The 19620-nt window shown below is 43.4% G+C and overlaps 1 protein-coding gene across 2 annotated transcripts in view; it reads right to left on the bottom strand.

Moving 5' to 3' along the window:
* Positions 1–19620, bottom strand: part of gpc5c (glypican 5c) — a 141029-nt gene that overhangs the window by 8959 nt on the left and 112450 nt on the right. For both annotated transcript variants that reach the window (XM_050032558.1, XM_050032559.1), the window contains one exon: positions 15046–15187. In XM_050032558.1, the coding sequence (XP_049888515.1) occupies positions 15046–15187 (142 nt within the window). The remainder of the gene's footprint in view (positions 1–15045; positions 15188–19620) is intronic.

Here is a 19620-nt window from a genome sequence, read left to right as displayed (position 1 = left end):
TCCCTGCCTTGACCTTCAGGGTCTTCTCCCTGCTATGCAGTTGATGGGAGATGGATGAAGGGGGTGGGGGCGCTGTAAAGCAGCTCGTTGGCCTGAGTTTTGACAAGGCCACTGGATCTGCCTCACGGCGATGTTTCATTAAGAGAGATGACCTCTGACACATTTTTTTACCACTCACACCGGCAGACACATAAATGTAAGCATGCACGCAGGCACAAAGACTTACGCATGCTCACGACACATGCACACACACTAACGGACATGGTGTTTGAAATTAGCAGTGAGACGATATGTGATTAGTGAGTCGCCCCCTCTCCTCAGTGTGTGCTCGGTTCCACGAAAGTTCAAGTCTCGTGAGCATGAGCAACGGTCCGGCTCCTGTGACAGCTCTGCCAAGCGGCTGAATAATGACACTGTTGATTTTCTAGATCAATCCTTATTTGCGGTAAAACAAGATCTTTATGCAATAGCCGATATGTCTTTGAAGCGTGGGCGCCAGCTCGCCGTTTCTCAAATGCAGTGAAGTCAGTAAAAATGATTTGTACCATTAGTCTCCGTCATTAACAGGGACAGAGCATTCTCCTCTGATCCAACCCGGTGTATGACCTTTGCCGGATATTTGCTACCTGCCATCCATCCATTTGAGAGCAAGAGGAGAGACAAAGATGAGGTAAAAATTTCCACTACTCCCTTTTAGTATGAGCAAATATTCTGAGGGATGCTTTAAAGTTTCATGACTGTAGATTTTACCCTGGTAATTTCACACACTTGTGCCATTTTGTGTAGATAAGCTGTGTGCTGGCCCTTATTTGGGCTGCAATAATATGAAGTTATACAGTAGTGATACATAAGGGACTCACAGGGAACACATTCACACTCCCAACTCATCAAATACAGACGCTTGGTCAGTGGCCCTACATGTCAAAAATCTGAGGTGGCATGTAACCTCCTGCATCAGTTTTTACAACATTTTAATTTATGCTCCTTGTATAAATTGTGTCTTGGTAAAATAAACGTACATATTCATGGGTAATGTACAGTCTCTGCTCATTGAATGCATGCAGTCTCTTCAAAATAAACGAGAATGTAGGTAAAAAAAAATAGTTTGTAGGTTCACAATCTGTGGTTTAGGCAGCAAAAGCACTTGGTTAGGTCTAGAAATAAACATCACAGTTCGGCTGTTATTAAAGTAACTTGATTTATTTTTGGTTTCACACGGGACGCAACCAACTCCAAAGTGAATGTCTGGAGTTGAGCATCAACCACCCCTCCCATCCACCCTATGCAGAGTTTCTCATTCTTCATACTACGGTAGTTACCTGGAGTGTCAAAAAATGCTGCTGTCTAGTGTGTTTCATGCTGCCACTAAAGGATGGTGCATTGGCGTCTGACGTAGAGGACGACTGGCCAAGCATCAGTATTTGATGACTTGGGAATGAGTCCAAGTTGAAAACATGCATCAATTCTGTGACCACTGTTTCTCGTTGGTTGCAACATTATCATTCTTACACAACACCAGACCTGAATGCCTGAGGAGCTTAATACACACCAAGAGGTGCGTACAAACCTCTTTTCATTCTTGGGTAAAGCAAGCATTCCTAGGACACAGAGCTATCAGTCTGCCTCCGATCAGACCTTTGGACACCAATAAAAGACTGATGCGGCTCTTGGTGGCTATGGATCACGGGTGTCCTGACATTCTTTGGTACAGCTGGCGAATGCTAAAACTCTCTGGGTCATTTTTTTAAGGCTTCTCTTTCACTGTCTCACACACACTCAGAGACATTTACCTTCCCAAGCACTCACACATTTCCTTATCTCTTTTCACACACACTTTCTTACAAAGAGGGGTAAGGTTAGAGGCTGGAAAAAAAAGGGGAGGATGCTTTCACACAGTTCATTACAAGCCATCTATCTCTGTGCTGTTTTTGTCCACCACTCGCTCTTTATGTGGTGCCATGTCAGGCAGGGGCTCCTCGCCCCGTCAAACTAATCTCCCTATTCCGTATTCTAAGTAACACACATGGACACAAACTCACTTCTCTGGGAACTGTCCCTCTGGTTCACAGGCAACCTATGTAGAGAATCCAGGACTGGTACAGGGTCTCTGGCAGGCCACCTAAGGGGCTAAAGGGGCAAAAATACAGGGGCACCAGTGGGGAACTCATCTTAGCCTACAGCTAGCCTAGCAACAGGCACAGCAGCATGGCAACTCCAGAGCAGGGATCAGTGCAATGGAATCTGCCCAGTGCGATTCTTGGCTGTACTAGGCTATTAAGCTTCTTGGCAAGATTAAGATTTACTCCCCTATACACACACACAAACACATCCACACAGAAACAAATAGGCAAAAGGGGCCCTGGGAGGACAGTGACCTCCACCAGTCAGTGACAGTTCCTCAAGATGGAGGGGAATCCTAAGGAGATAGCCCCCTCTATGAGAGAGAGAGAGTAGCAGAAGGTATACTACGCAGGAGTTTCCTATAAAACTATATGTAGACCACAGACTATATATAAAGATGGATGATATGTCTCCACTTCCTCTCACTGTCTAAAAATGAAGCCTAAATAACACAGGCACGGGCATTGGAGCTTTGGTATGAAGTTCCCACTCATGCACTCATTCAACCCAATTGCGAGCAGCACCACTGATCACGAGCACACACAGCTGTCAATCATGACACAACACTGCCTTTATTATAGTATCATATAACTAATTAAAACCAAGCTTATAAGAAAAATGAACACTTGAACGCTTAACAATGTCGTAAGGTCTATGTAAAATGACAGAAGCCATCCTTGGGAAATATTTGACGTGTACTTTGATTTTTTAGTTTGGCCGATGTCCCCTCCGCCAACACAAAGGAGGCAGAGTTTATAACCTATACTGCAGCCAGCCACCAGGTGGCGATTAAGATGTTTTGGCTTCAAGTTTAGGAGATTTAGCTTTTCATTCCAGCCATGGTATCGACTCATACAAAATTATTCCCTCTCAATCATCACTTATGACCCACGGTGTATTCATTTGCAGGGACCCCGCCCACCCCTGCCTGTATTTTCAAATTTTATTTCTTTTGTGCCATGCTTGGGACACCTATGAGTTGCAACCTTTGGGCAGTGATGTGTAGCCAATAAAGGTGCAGCAATTTATAAAATGGCAGCCACCAGGTAATAGCAGCACGCATCCGAGAGGAAGCTATGAAAATCATGGACACAGTGCAGAAAAACAACAACAAAAAAACAACACAAATAAAGCGGGGCGAAATTGCAAGCAGACAGAACTCATTCTAAAATGAGCGAGCACTGAAGGAGAAGATGAAGAGCAATGCCGAGTCGGCCTGTTTTCCTCTGAACAGGTAGGTGCTGGGGTTAGCTTAGTTAGCTTGCTAAAGTGTTAGCTTTTCCATTACTACAAATGTTGCATCCCTACACTCGTACAGCAACTTGCAGTAAACAACAGTTCCTGCTTAGTATACCTTTAAAGGTCCAATAAAACTCTTCAGTCTCAAACAAAGGTGCACGCACACCCCATTCCCCGCCAGAACACTGATTTCGGATGATGTCAGTGTTCAGTCACACATACACACACCGAACACTACACCTGCGTGCACTCAAACACCAGCCGCCTCATTGCATTGGCAGGTGTCAGGTTGTCCTTGTAGACAGACAAGCGTGAAGGATGCAGAGATAAACTCACATTCATATTCTTTTGCTCTTTCCCTCTCACACACACACACACACATACACACACACACACACACACACACACACACACACACACACACACACGTCATGGCCATCCATTATAGTCAAGAGGAAGTGCAGCGAGCAGTCAAGAGACGCTGTCACCGCGCGTGTCTCCTGACATAACATTTCACACATGGATCCCTCCCCCTGCCCGGTGGAATCAACCAAGCTGTACAGAAGTCTCAAGACGTGTGCTTTCACCTGTTCTCACAAGGTTTCTCTCTGTGATTTTGTGCGTAGTCTTTCCTTTAGTGCCAAGAATCCAATGACACATTCAACCCTCCAGAGTTTGCTCTTGTTCAAGTGACACTAAGGGCTGAAGTACAGGAAAGAGGGTTTAGTGTGTGTAAACTGTCATTAAGGTGCTATCTGCGCAGTGACACCAACTATCAGCAGTGCAGTGCTTACACAAAAGTAAAATGCAGAGAATAGATTGCAGTCTTGTGTTGCTCCATGTGACCAGCCTCCTCTGAATTAGACTGATCTAAGTGATGCTTGCCTTTTCAACTTCAAAGTCAGAAATCTGTGTGGGTTAGGGGGGAAAAAAAAGTTGTGCTGTGATGTTATAAATGTTTGATTTTGTGGGGGCGAGTCAAATACTTTGATGTAAACTCTTGGTTGCATAACTGAGTGCAGTTTTAGAATCAAATTACTCAGAACGGTGCACTAAGTACGCTGTCAGTGGCCCTTCCTATCTGATCTGTAATCAGCTGAAGCAGTGAGAGGTCAGCCCCCTCCCAGCCCTCAGGCCTGACAGTCTGTCCCAGGTTCAGCTCTAATTGCCACATCAATTATGGATAAGAGAGAAGGGCTTTGTCACTCTCACCGCTGGTCAATAGTATAGGCCTTTAATGAAGTGACTTGTCTTGCATGCGCAGCTCTTTGATGCATACACACATATAAGGCTACACACAGACTTGCACTGCAGGTAGTCGATACAAAAATTGGCTCATTGCTACCAGCCTCCATTATCTGATCACTCATGCAATGCTAATGCACCTCTGCTATCTGAAACAGATACTCTGATTGTGGTTTTGCTTTAAAACAAAAGTTCACATCTTTTGAGTTTGAGACAGAAGTACCTGCCTGGGAAAATCCCACCCCGAGTCCTTCTATGCTCTGTCTCTGGCTCTTCTCCCCTCACCTAGTCTGTATTTCCCCCTGCATTCCAGGCTGAGCTGAGACAAAGAGGATCAGACTCATCCCTGCTTATCCTTGTACTGTATTTTTCAATATCAGTGGAATGTCAGCCTTTATTTGCTCAGTACTGTGTTACAGCAGGAATGCCAGTTTTTGTGTTAGTAGCTGGGCTCCAGGCGAGTCAAGGAAGATGAAGGGGTCACTCACTCAACACACCCTCCCATCCAATCCCCATCACAACCTCCAGCAGAAAAGCCCAGGTATGAGCATTAATAAAGCAGCCCAAATAAACTAGGGCCATCACTAAGTCGCCTCAGCTGTAGGTCTGTCTGTTAGTGTGTTTAGCCAGCAACAAAACATTTCCACATATTCACTGAGTACTAATTAAAGCCCTGTCTTCACGTATACAGATATTTGTGAAAACGAATACTGCGACCCTAATTGCTCGCTGGCGTTAGCTGTCTTTGGCAGTCTCTCCTTGTCACAAAGGTAATAAAGTGTACAGGCTAACATTACCTTTTTCAAAACACCTACAGGAGATCTCACCACTGTTGAGTCCCCTTTGATATAATGACAAAGGAGCAGATACAAGTGATGCTTTGGACATGCAAAGGTCTTCTTCCCATTCCTCATCGACAACAATCCCACTCTGAAACGTGTCCCACCAACTGCTGGTTTGACCGGGCCTGATCTAAACTGCCATTTCAGGTGGACTCTAAACTGTGGACAGCAGTCGTTAGTGCTGCCAAAACGTTAGTAAACCAGTAGCCCGTTTACATGTCCACACAGATCAACAGTAACCAGAGTTCAGAAAAATCTGCGTGTAAGAAGGTGTTTTGAAAAGTCAATTTGCCTGTGGACGAGAGGCCAAAGTGTAGAGGGAAATATCTATTGACAAAAATATCTGTATACATGTACAGAGGGCCTTAATCTGGTCCCAACCCAAAGGTTTGGTCAAAGCCCGACTGGGGGCCGGGGGTGAAAGTGTGGGGTGCAAGAGTGTTTTGCACACAGTGAAGTCCAAGTCATATCCACTGAATTTGTAGCTTTCAATAAAGACCACTTTATGAGTCTGGACACCATCTTTAAAACACCATTTACTGCTTGGAGACCTGCACATGTCGTAAGGATTTCTTGTTATATTAGTGAATAACAGCTCCTTCTGTGGTACTGTAGTTAAGACTTTTATGTGGCTACGGTATCAGAGCACTGAGTCACTTGCATTCCTTGTTCCACTGCTGGTAAACTTCATAGCAACCATACAAAATGCTCAATTCTACGTATCGTTTTCACTAACTTCCCGCGGTCCCACCACTTCCTTTAGTTTATAACCTGTTGCCACACCAGAGGTTCTTGGTATTTCCAAACATCCCAAAGGTGTGCTGGAGAGGTTTGATCATAAAGGCCTCACTGATACTGCTTAGAAAGAAAATGATGATGCTTGCTAATGAGAACCATTCTCCTCTGATGACCGCACGCCTAGGGAGCCCTTCAAGCTAATATGCTCTCAAAGTGCCATAAAAACAGCAGGGCAGAATATGCCAAGCTCGGAAGAAAAAGTAGATCACTGAAAGCAGAGGTGGAAGATGGTGTGAAAAGGAGTGGACGGGTGCAGCAGGAAATGGGAGACAGTTGATCACCCATGCCGATTACAATAAAAATCTGTGATACAGTGATTATAATAAAACAGAATGTCTGTCAGGTAGTTGAAGTGCTAACAAATGGGTCTGGGCACATATTAGTCTAACAAATTATCCCTCTAATTGTTCCTTTGAAGGGTGTGTTTCCCTGTATTTATTGCATTGGGAATGATGCTGACAGTTTCTTAGAAACCTTCACAGATTTTGTCAGGACAAGAGTTGAGAAAATTACGCAATGTTACAACGTCAGATAGAACAAATAGATGACTCTGCATATCTGAGTGAATATGTGACTCACTCCTCCCACATCCATCCGCTCACCAGACCATCTTCCTGCTCAGCAAAGCCGTCTCTGATCCTCTTGTTCCTTCTTTTCCAACCCTACTCTGCCCCGCGGAGCTCGCTCTCAGCCCCTTGAGCTCCAGATGAAAGGCTAAGGGAAATGGCAGTCCTACTGGTAATATCCGCACCGGGACGCAGCCACTACATCTGCTGGCCAGCCGGCCTCTACGCACGCCAGTCCCAAGGGGCCCTGGCTCAGTCCAGGACCTAGGATGGGAAGATCAAGGGGTGGGGATTGGTTCTACCCAGCCTGGCAGAGCACACAATCACCAAATCCCTCTCCCACCCTTCGTAACCCCAGTCTCTCACGGTAGATTGGATCATAGGTTTGTATGTTGCAATCGTCTTCTCTGGATCGCGGCCCTTGACATTTTATTCCTGTGTTAGCTGTACTTCCATGCCTCTGTTACATCTTGTACTGTTGCATCACATCATATAGCTCAACGGTATTACCGCTCCATTGTTGTAACAGTCTGAAACCATTTTCCTTCACCTCTACCTGTGACCTTATGTCCTCTCTCAAATCCCAACTCGCAGCACATCACCCTTAATCTCCGCTTGTCTTTCCATCATGCGAGTTTTCTAACATGAAAGGAAGGTGTGTGCTGCGTCCAAGGCAACAGCAGGCTGTAGTGGGCTTGGGGCCGATCCAGTGTAATCCTGCTAACACTGATGTAGGTTGGCCATATCCTGCCCAAAGCAGCCGTTCATTTCAGGAATGTGCTACCCCTGCCAGGGTGAACAGCTGCCGCACACCTTTATGGCCTTTTCGGCTTTGGAGAGAACTTCTCTCCATGCCTTTGACATTCAGGTACAAACAGACTGGCAGCCCAAGAACATTACAAGGCCGATATGTCAAAGTTGAATCACCGTATCAAAGTCAGGTTCAAGGTCATTTTCTATACAATACTTTGCACTCCTTTAAACATTTAAGTGGTAGAGACGAGATCCCTACAGAAGGGTTTTATATAACTGTGCATAGCAAAATATAAATTGCATATTACACTGGACATTGATAGATGGGACGCGCAGATTTTGCTCTAGTGCCCTTCAGCCTTACATTCAAAATCTGCTGATTGGAGCCTTCTCATGCCATACAGACCACCTCTCCATGTCTTTGAATGTGTGTGTGTGTGTGTGTGTGTGGTGCATGTGTGTGTAACGTAAGGTTCGTAGATTAAAATTCACAACTTTCATCACGTCATTTTTCCACAAAACTAGCAGCTGTGGACTTAAAATAGTGTTGAGAGTTTACAGAGTTTACTTCCCTTGGGGTCAGGTTTACACACACACACACACACACACACACACACTTCCAGCCAGCTGTTTCCTTGGGGTTTGTAAGGAGAGACAAGAAAAGTTAATATATTTGTCCTTCTGCTCAGGAATAACAGAAGCACACTGATCCGCTCCTAAATCTTCCAATCTTGTCATATTTAGGTAATTATGTTCTTTGACAGGATGGCAAAGCAAAACAATCATTGCCAATGGCTTCATGCTAATAGAGAGGTTTACCCACTGAAGTGCAGAGTGTGTGAGCAATGCCGGGGGTGTCTTCACTTTCTTAATGAGCTCACCAGTGGTCCTGACAGATGGTGTTTGTTACCAAAAGAGAATTGTACTTTCATGGCTGTGCGATTCACACTTTTCCGCAGCACATCCCTCCGGCTCAATCACAGGAAGTGTTTATCCATGCATTTACTTCTCCTCCTCCTCGGAGATGGATAACCTGCTTTCTCCTCTTTTTGTTTTTATGACTTCTCGCACCTTTGTCAGGCAGACTAACAACACTATTCTGCAGTCCAATACAAAAGGTGTAGCAGTGGGAAAGCTTTTAAATCTCCCACGTTCCATCCGAAAATCCATTAAGATTTCACAAAAACTAAAAGCAAACTTTTAGCATATATTCACTTTCAGCATGAGAGAAACATAACATCCCTTCTCCTCAGTCTGTTTTTCCAGATTTGCACAAAAGGGCCGGAACAGAAAAGACTGCGCCTACTCTGCCAGAGACTCAGACAAGGCTGCTGGACTCACGGCAGCAGACAGACAAATAAAGTACTGTTCTACCTTTTGATGCACAGACATTTGGAGTCTCCACTCTCTTCCTAATGGAGAGATAGTGGTCTAATGTGCCGCTGTGGGTCTTTTATAGATTAATACGTTAATGAGCTAGCTACAAATGAATAACTCCTTTGGAGAGAGCAGCCATAAGTGTTCCCGGGCTAATACAGTTAATAAGCCATAGTCACGCCACAAAATGTACCACAGAAGAAGCTCTTATAGCTGCAGGGGAGAGAGATGATATGGTTCATTAAAGATACACTGATTTATTCTCCTGTTCATGGCTGCGGTCATGGCAGTTCGTACATGACTAGGTCTTGTTTAGTCGGCACACAAAGTACACTAACATGCCTCCGGGCAACATGAGCAGGGTCTGAACCAAGATCAAACAGGCATGACATCATGCAATCAGACTGCACTCTCTTTTAGAAGAGGAGGGCTAATTGGAGTATGTGAAAAGAATGTTACTTTTCCAACTCTTGTCTTGTAGTTTTTATTGAGCCGGACAGTGTCAAATAGTAACATTGTGCTCAGTTTTAATATGGCTGCCTACAATCCTTTAGTTTAAACAACCACTGATCCTTGTTGTGCATGTAGCAGCATCTGTATCTGCATTCTTAAACATGCTCTCAGTGTGCAGGAGGCTGCAGGCATGCATCCTATCTTCTTAGTGAGACTTGCAGAAGTTCCATCACATCTGAATGATGATAGAGACAGTGAGTCTGTTCTCTGCAGATTAGCGCTGTTCATTAGCTTGGTAATAAAGTCTCTCTTAGCATAACAGCGGGCGGTCATGCCCCCTTTTAACATGGACCTTGGGAGCTCCGCCACAGCTACACAGAGGCAAACAAGTGCATAAATGGAAGGTAATAATTCCTTTAACAGCTGCCAAAGTTGAAGTTTGGATAATAGGACTGAGTATCACTTAAAAAAATACTATACCAGTACTAATGCAAGTACCCATATACCAATACAGTACTTTATTCAATACCCATAATGTGGATGGCGTGGCACATAGTATAGTCATACTTTCAAATATTTCGGTGGCTTCTCAGCATGCTAAACTGCCAAATAGACTGCGCTCAACTTCACCACGTCAGACTGAAGGGGTTGTAGCTGCTGCTGCAGGAGTATGAGCAGCAGGTTATTAATGGGTTTTATGACAGAGTCGGGCCATTTCTGTGTCAGTGAAGTTTGTTGGGACAATTTAACAGCTTGGTGTCTGACGTTAGCCGCTGCGGTGTTAGATCTTTGCAACCTGAAAATAGGGTTGCAGCAGTATACTGTAAAACTATATAGCATGGTATGAAAACTGACGGGTATAATACCATGTGCATCTGCTTATCCACGATATTGAAAAAGACTATGTACACATACTTCCACTGAAAAAATAAGTTTCAAGTGTCAATTAAAATGGAGTAAAAAACCCTTGTTCTAATTCTTTTAAGGGTCATTGTCACCGATACTGCTACTTCTACTTCTACTACTACTACTGCTACAACTACTACTACTTCTACTACTGATACTACTGGTACTACTACTACTACTACTATTAATAGTAATAATAATAATAACTGTGTAATAATGCAGACCATGAAACTGCGATATTTAGCTAGTTGCATCATGAAATTCTCATACCACCGCAACCCCACCAGCCAGACATTAAACTGACCATCAAACAGGAGGAGAGCGGCTCCAGCGACGGCAGCAACAGAAAGTTACCTAATAGGGATTCGGTAAAGTCTTGGATTAGACCTCTGGCACAAAAAGGATTGAATTAAGGTATTGCTTGATTGTAAACTTTGGTCAATGCCTTAAAGGTATCGAGTACCAATTCCAAGCCCTATTGGGTAATCAATAACAGTTTAATCAATATTCATGAAGTCATAGGAGAATGAGACACAGAATTTTTTTTTTTTTTTTTAAGCCAACTTCCCCTGTAACATAGGTACAACATTAGGTCAATACTGCATTGAGATGCCAACTTTCAAAAGTTTAAAAAATTCTAACAGTCAGAGAAAACCGTACACCTCACACTGGTTACTTCAAAGGGCTTCACAGGGGAGTGCAGCACCTTACTGAAAAATGGAACTGAAGAATGATTACCATAGCCTTTTTTTCCAACTGAAAGCTTTGGAAATTGCCAAATAGCAGAGCATACCCACAACTGAGTTCAAAAAGCAAGGTTTGGCTGGTTGAAATGAATGATGTGCCAAAACTGAACTGTACATGTGTCACAGCACAAGTCTTGGGATCAGTCCTCAGAGAAGCGGATGACTGTCTACAGTCAGTGTTGTCTGATACTAGGCCCCATGCTGTAATTTGTCTTTATAGATACCAATAGGCCAGTCACACCTTCCTAAAAAAATGATTTTGTTACTGGATGACAAATATTCTTTAGAAGGCTTAAAGACAGTTGCACAGGCAACAGGGCTCACCAGGATATGGATTTATACTTTAAGCACAGACTAATGGGTTTTGTTCTGAAAATCTCAGACAGTGGTTTGATTGATTATCCCCTGCTGTTGGGATACTGCTGCTCCTGTCAAAGCTCTAAGAAAGGCTGGCATGTTTTATCCACATCACAACAAGGAGCAGGGAAGAGCGGACCTGTTCAGAACTGTGTGTAACTAGGAATGTAATGGCTATTGATTGGTGTATTAGTTGCATTGTGATGTGGATAGCTTTCTCGCTACCCTTTGGTAAAACTAGACCAGTAGTTTTAAGATGTGCTGATAAAAGCACAGTCAGAATAGATGCTGCAAATTATCCTAAGGGTGTCTCGGATTTTCAGTACAAATTTCATCCCAATCCAGTGAAAAATAATTGGTGAGGCTTAGAATACAATCGCTAAAATGATTACATATAGCTCAGAGGGCCAAACTTCAAGAATTTATGACTAAAAAAGTGTTTAAGTAGAGCTATAGGATTTTGCAAGGTCCAATGAATTTAATAGAAGTTTTCACATGATTTTTTTCCCCCCAGAAAATCCATGACACAACCTAGGAGGCCTAAGGTGAGTCGGTAAAGAGTGACCCAAAAGATAGAATGCCATTTAAATTATGTGGCAATAATAAATGATGCTGTGACCCAAGCAACTCAGAGGAGAAAAATGATTTGTTGGATGGTTGTGAGGAGACTGCTGAATGTCTTTTGAATCCTTTTCAAAGGCATTTTGGGGAATTTTTGCCTTTATTTTGATAACAGAAAGTGGAGAGGTGAAGGGGAAAGAAGAGACGATGTGTAACAAGGGTCCTTAGTCAAATTTGAAATGAGGTTGTTGTGAATACATGTTCTGAAAGAAGTATTTTTCTGCTGGAAAGATGGGTCTTTTCATAAAACTGGGCTGTCTGAGCAGTAGCAAGTCACAAATACCTTTGAAATTGGTGCTACATGATGAGAGAAAACAGAGGAAAAGGGCTGTGACATTCGCTTCTGCTTGAAAGGTAGAAAACTACCAAAATGCACTGCACTGCACCAGACCAATAAATGCTCCAGCCGGATGGTAGCATAATGTGAACTTAACTGTTTTGACGTAGGAAACAATATGGTGTCCAACAGGTAACAAACAGTCAAACAGTGCACTACGTTTGACTAAACATTTACTAAACGTTTACAGAAACATTTCAGGCGAGAAATAAGCACTACAGTAACATAATTTTGGTTTTTATTTGATCAGTCCTAAGTTTTACTGTTTGATCTGAGCTTGGTTTGTCAAGAAACAGCACCACAGCCAGCGAACTGACTTGAGCTGAGAGATGAACAGGGAGATCTGGGTGCTGGTAAGATGGAGGGAAGTTTTGCCACAGTTCTTTTGCACATACTGCCCACACTGTTTGATAGGGGACTGGTTGAAAATTGGCAAAGTAACCCTTTTAATATCTGGGCCCATTGTATTTTATTGTGTACTCATCATAAGGTACTTGTTCATGTATGTAGTTAGCTCTCCATGCAAAATGGGCTTGTGAGCATCTTGTTGGACTGAGTAAACATGTTACACATGAGAACACTGCTGAATCAGCATCTGGCTTTTCTGCAGTCTTGCAGAAGAATTGGGGAAGCCAAAGAGGCTCCGTTTACTCCAGGGAGGATCTTATCACTGGGCCTGTCTTCATTGTGTTTGCCTGTCTGCTAGCTTAGATGTCTCTGTGTACAGTCTCCTGAAGGCCTATTCATCAGCCAAAAAAAATCTTGACTGTTATATCAAACTTGGCACCTGCTGGTGCTGAAGGGACGGTTTAGTGCATATTTGGTGCTCCATGTTCCTTTCTACGCACTCCACGCTAGTAAGACAATGCTTCACACCCAACTCCATTGTTTGACTGTGTAGGTGGAAAAATAACATGATAATTAGGGATGATTAACAAGAAGCTACTGCAGAAGATCAAATGATTCACATCAAAGCCAACACAAGCACCAACACCTCCTCACTGCCTTGTGTGTGTGTGTTTGTGTGTGTGCCCACTGAAGCAAACTGGCTCATTGTCTAAGGCTCGGAGGATCCTCCTGTGCCACCACCTTTGCTGTAGCCTCGAGGAGACACAGTAGGCGAGGATGGCAGAGTGTGAAAATGTGTTTTAAAGTGAATTTCCCTTGCCATGTAGGAGGTGAATGAAAGAGTGACTTTGTGGCAATCATCTGAAAACAAGTCAAGGCTCATTGAGCAAGAGAAAAGAGAGAAAGGACTCTGTGTTGAGAGGCAGGTCTGTCCTTGGTTATACTGTATACTGCACAAAATCAGGTGACTGAGGGTAGAACACAAGAGATATTGTAAATCATCACAAAAGCGCTTTTTACAAAGAGATCCCACGATAGTGCTGCAACGAAGACCTTTCATTACTCAGGCTTTTTATACAGAAGCAAACAATGCAGGCATAATATTGCCCCGGTGTGTGAATCAACAGCATGCTGGTGTTATGGAAGCAATAGAGGCGTGACCTGTGAAACAACAGCACCAGCCTCTAGTATGACAAGTGCTGCAATCCATTGTAATCTGAACTTGGAAAAAACTACCTCCACCACAGAAAAATGCATTGGAACAGCCATTACAAGATACATACACACCACTTAGCAACACGGTGGGGCACACAGTGAACCGAGCACAATGACATTTTCTTCATGTATAATATTTTATGTAGTGTTTTTGTTGTGAAACGTGCTGTAACAACACTGTAGCTGCCATTTCCATTAAGTGGATTTGTGCTTGATAGAAGTTTTTGCAAGCACGTGTATCTCTGTCTGTCTTCTTCGACAGCGAAACAAACGCACACAACAACTTTATGCTACTGGCTGGGGTGGCTCACACTACTATGCTCAGCACACGTTTACACAATTTCATTATTTTATTAATGCGCAAAGACGAGCGAGACAGTTGACTTATTTTAAACTCTGTTTTCCTTGCTAATGGTGTTGTGGTAATCGTAGATCCTTATGAAGCTCACAGACCTGACGTACAAACATCAGTCTGCTGCAGGTGTCCACATTTTCCCAAGAAGATGCACTGGGACGTATTTAGTCGGAAGTTGGGAAGACCGAGTCAGAATTATCGACATCCAACTTGCAATGGATTGCAGTAATATTACAAACACATCAGGCAGCTCTTTCTAACAATAACAGTGGCATAACATGGCAACATCATTAGCTGTTCCAGTTATATGACTGTTGATCTCAATCTCTGCTTGGAAGGTAAGGAGCTCCCCCGGACCTCACCGTCTACCCAATTTGTGGAAGTTTTCAGTCGATGTTCTTGTGCTTTAAGTTAGCTGCTAACAGACGTTGATTCGGCGCTGTTACTACCTCTGCCAAATGGAGAACAACTCTGTCCCTCCATTCAGCGATTGTACCTTTTATACAGAACAGCAAGGTGGAACCAGGTGCAACATTTGCACCTTAAACAGGCAAAGTAAAAGGGGCTAAAAATTGCTGGTGGCATCATGTGGCCAGTGAGTGGTAATAAAAAGTATGGTTCTTACATGCAAGTGAAGCAAACTCCCACAAGATTGAGGTGTATTACGAGAATATTGCATTTGGCAAAGGGAAAAGGAATAGAGGAAAGGACTGGATTTGTGTGTAAATGTAAGTGTATGTGGAGGATGGCATGCATTATTACTTACAGGTCTGGTCTTGACCGTCTCCTGAGGCTTGACATCCATCTTCATCATCGCAGTCTGTGGTGCTGCCCTCCTCTATTTCCCCACTGCCCAGCTCATCCCAGGCCTCCATTTGGCCCAGTTTTGGAAACCTCTCCTGGGTCTCCTGAATAATAAAACACAGTAACACGAGGTTTAACAAACACTGGTTTATGCAGAATACTAATTTGACTCCCACTTTAGTACAATACTAGTTGTCTAGACGTCAACAGTTGCCATACAGAAGCTAAGTCTCTACACCACTACACCATTACAAGTCCCTACTCACAGAGGCAACTGAAATGCTTACGTGGAATACATTTGCATAGAAAGTCACATATCTTGCAACCAGAAAGCACGAGCGTGTTTCCCAGAGGAACATTAGGGTTTCCTCCAGTATGCCCCCTGTGTCCAGTCTCTTGCTCTGACATATCAGTCCCTGTAAATGTCAGCAAGGGCCCAGCAGATGAGAGATAGTATCATGGGGAAGAGAGGAGCAGTGTGGGTGGTGTACAGTGAGGGCCCTGGGTGGTAAGATGATGTGTTGCATTTAATTACAACCACATTTTAAGAGGAGCATTGATTACAAGCTTGAGAAAGAGCCCCCCAAAACAAAAGGGAGTTTTATAACTCTACTATTTTCTTTAGACAGCAAAGTTTATATCCTGTGGATAAAGCTCAATGTACTCCTCCATCCTGGTGTTCAGTTCGTTTCTCTGTAAAGTTTACAGGAAACCAAATAAATTAAACATCACTGTTACAATAGCTTTTTTTTGTCGTTTGGTTTATTTGTATGGTGATCAGTATGTCAAACATCTACATCATCATCATTTGTATTTCACTTCACTCTTGCATCTAGCTGTAATCAACGCCTGGACCTACAGAAGGCTTATCACTCCCTTCTCTAACAGAGTTCTGCATGAAGACACTCTGAGCACTACTCCTTACAATGCTCCACCCTCTCAGCACGGGGCCGACTAATTGGACCACCTGCTGATCCTTCCTGCTGTCCACCATCATCAAGGTGGTCTTTGTTCCATCACACACCCTGTCTGACAAGAAACGCTCCTGACACAACAACAAATGATCCTTTGGAGTAGGAGGGTAAGAAAGTGGCGTGAATACCAGATTTGCAAAACATGTGGAACTATAGACACACACAGGCTGTATATGCATACATGCTAGCACATGCACACGCACACACACTATTAAACATTCATGAGAAAGCTGACAAGATCAATCCTGGTACGCCGCTGACCTTCATATGGAGGGAATAACCACTAAAGACATGTTGAGAGGTGGGTGGGAGGAATGGGAGTGGGGTTTGGGGTGTTGAGGGATGACTAATATCCTTGCCATTGACACCAGACGTTGCCTGTCACTCAACACACCTGACAGCAAAGGTGACCTTTAACCAGTTGTCTCCTGAGCCTTCAACACCCCAAAAGAAATGTTGCACGAAAGCAGACAGGCTTATGTATGCTGATTACTAGATGTATACTGACAATGCAAAGCTAAATGTAAAGTACAAACCTGAAACAAGATTAACAGCCATATCTTACATCCAGCACCAAGTGGCGCACAGCACAGTGCAATTGTCAGACCGACACAGTCGTCATTTTTAAAAGCCAGCGGCCAGGTTTCATAGGTAGCAAATGTACATGTGACCATTTTAAATGAGGTGTGATCAGGTGCATTGTTGGCATTGCTATTTTGAGGTGGCAGTAAGTGATTGTGCCACTGACCAACAAAAGCCTGGTGTACAGTCTGAATGGCAGAGTATTTTCCTGTAATTTAAAAGGCACATTATTTAGACAGTATAGATGCAGCCACACAGGCAGGTTCACAAAGCCTCTGCTCTGCTTGTTACAACACACAGGGACACTCGGATGGGTTGCAGGTGGGTGACATCATCAGTGAGGAAAAATATTAATTACATTCTCTGCAACGTGAACATAAAGAGCACTGCAGAGCGGCAGGGCTGCTGTTCAACTCGCCATCAGGAGAGATGCTGTGCACATTCAAGCACGGGGAGCAGTGTAACTTCACTGATGATTCTAGAATCTAAAGTTTAGTCCTGTTTCCTTTGTCACATTTACCACTACGGTTTTTAGTTTTGTTGCTTAAACAGGAGGAAACCACTTCCTAATCCAATTTACCAAATCTGCCATCTAAGCAGCAGTACACCAGATGCAGGTGCACCTGGCTTTTAAAGGGAATGGGACATGACACGCTGATTGGTTGAATTCATGTTAAGCCCAAAACACACCTATAATTAATAAAGAGACTAAATACAAACCCTTGAACTTCACTTTGCACCTAGATTAGGTGCGGTTTAACTACTGTAGCAAAAGTGGTTGACACACCCAAAATGCACTTGTGCCATGCAATTAAAGGAGAAGTCCGGTATTTTGCACTTTGAGCCCCATTTCAGGGTTGTTTGTGATGAAATAGATTGGTTAAGACCAAAATTGTGATGATTGCTCCATTTCTGAGAATTTGGCTTTCTCCTGCCTGGCTTAACACTGCGGCCTATGGCCATGTGTGGTCCTGTCCTAAAACCACCCTAAACGTTTGTTTTCAAAGCCATGAAACTCACCGAGTGGTCAGTGGTGTTCGTTGATGTTCTGACATAAAAATCCTAGCAAACTGTGGTTTCCATCCGTGTTGTTGCTATTCATCTGGATTGTGGAACTATGTTTTCAGCTGCCTCACACCCGTGTGTAAACTTCCGCTTGATCATTCGTTTGACCCTGAAGTGTTATACACTCCAGCCCACTTGATGGCGATAATGATCCTTTACGTGGGTGTCGCCAACCGGCAGGAAACCATTGCAATGTAATGGGACACAGAGAAGAAGCAGGAGAAGAAGGTTGGCGTTGTGTTCAAAGGCATCGTACTGCGAAGGTTGTTTACAAGCGAGTAATTGCTCGCTGTTTAATCTTATTACAAAACTTTTTTGTTCATTCTCGTTCTTCCTCCGGGAGCACACACAGCACTGTCGAGTCGGCACTTTCGCTGAGCTAAAAGACTACAATGACTACAACCTTGTTGTAAACAATGCCCTTTCTGTTTCCGGTGGCGGATTATTGCCAACGGACAATGAGGCTTCTATAGAAAACCAATGGATTAGACAAAATGTCAAATAAATCATCACGGAAACCACAGTTTGCTACGATTTTTATGTCAGAACATCAACGAACACCACTGACCACTCGGTGAGTTTCATGGCTTTGAAAATGTTTAGGGTGGTTTTAGGACGGATTTACACATGGCCATAGGCCGCAGTGTTAAGCCAGGCAGGGGAAAGCCAAACTCTAAGAAAAGGAGCAATCGTCACAGTTTTGACCTAACCACTCTATTTCATCATAAACAACCCAGAAATGGGACTCAAAGTGCAAAATACCGGACTTCCCCTTTAAGACCATACACTATTGGTTGTATGAATTAGCACTAAGAGTCTACAACTCTGCCAGACCTTTGAGCTAAATGTGAGGATCAGTGAGCTGACATGCTAATGTTTACCAGGAAACATGTTTACCATATTAATCATCTTACTTTAGCACACTAATGTTTGCTAAGTAGCACTAAAACCACAACGTGCAGCTGAGGCTGATGGGGATGTCATTGGTTGATGACCAAATACCTGCAAACCTAAAGTGTTGGACAAATAAGAACATTGACCTGATTTAACCTGCACTAAAGAAAAAGTCAAGGGAGCACTGAAGCCATAAGAATACATGTCTTGGGAACTCAAATATTTGAATGCGTGTCTGTATTTCATGACAATCCATCAAATATTTGGCACATTTCACACAAAACCAAAAATATCATATCTTGGTGGCACTAGAGGAGACGACAGGGAAACACCAAAGTCACAAAGACTGATCCTCTGGGAACCAAGAATATTTGAATAGTTCACTGAAATTCATTGTTATTTTACTCGAGCCCTTCCTAACTTGGAAGAGAATTGTTTAAAAGAACAGATGTCCAGACAGTCAAGGCCCTAAACTGACAAGTAAAAATAATGAGGCAAATAATGAGGAACTCTCACAAAACTTAGCCAATGTTGACATATGAATGTTTGATTGTCAGCAGTAATTCCGCAGCAGCTCAACTGGCGTCAAAGTCATCAGAAGAGCAGTCATGAATATATTGGTATTCCTTCTGTCATTCCTACCAGAGCAGTGATTACTGTTGTCTGCAAGGGAGAGAGGCAGAGGAGACGAGACAGAGCCTGACACCAGCGGGTACTTTTGATATTGTAACTCATTACATCTGTCGTGTATTCCATTTTTACTAAATGTGAATATGCCCCCTCTCATTGTGGGCCTGAGTGAGTGAATTGAGCGCTCCAGTGAAATGAGTCATGTACAACCATAAGGCAAGGCTTCATGAAACTGGAGTGGGCCCTTTAGTGGAAGCAGCTAGAACATATCACTTATGCTCACCGCAAAAATGAAAGCCACCGGCAATAGCTGGACGGCTCAGTTTTCATAGATGGACAGTTAGGTCTAAGAGGATAACTCAGAACAAATGTGAACACTATAACACACTGGT

The sequence above is a fragment of the Epinephelus moara genome, chromosome 21, assembly GCF_006386435.1.
Source record: "Epinephelus moara isolate mb chromosome 21, YSFRI_EMoa_1.0, whole genome shotgun sequence".
NCBI classification, from domain to species: Eukaryota; Metazoa; Chordata; class Actinopteri; order Perciformes; family Serranidae; genus Epinephelus; species Epinephelus moara.
This window is presented reverse-complemented; position numbering and strand designations above follow the sequence as displayed.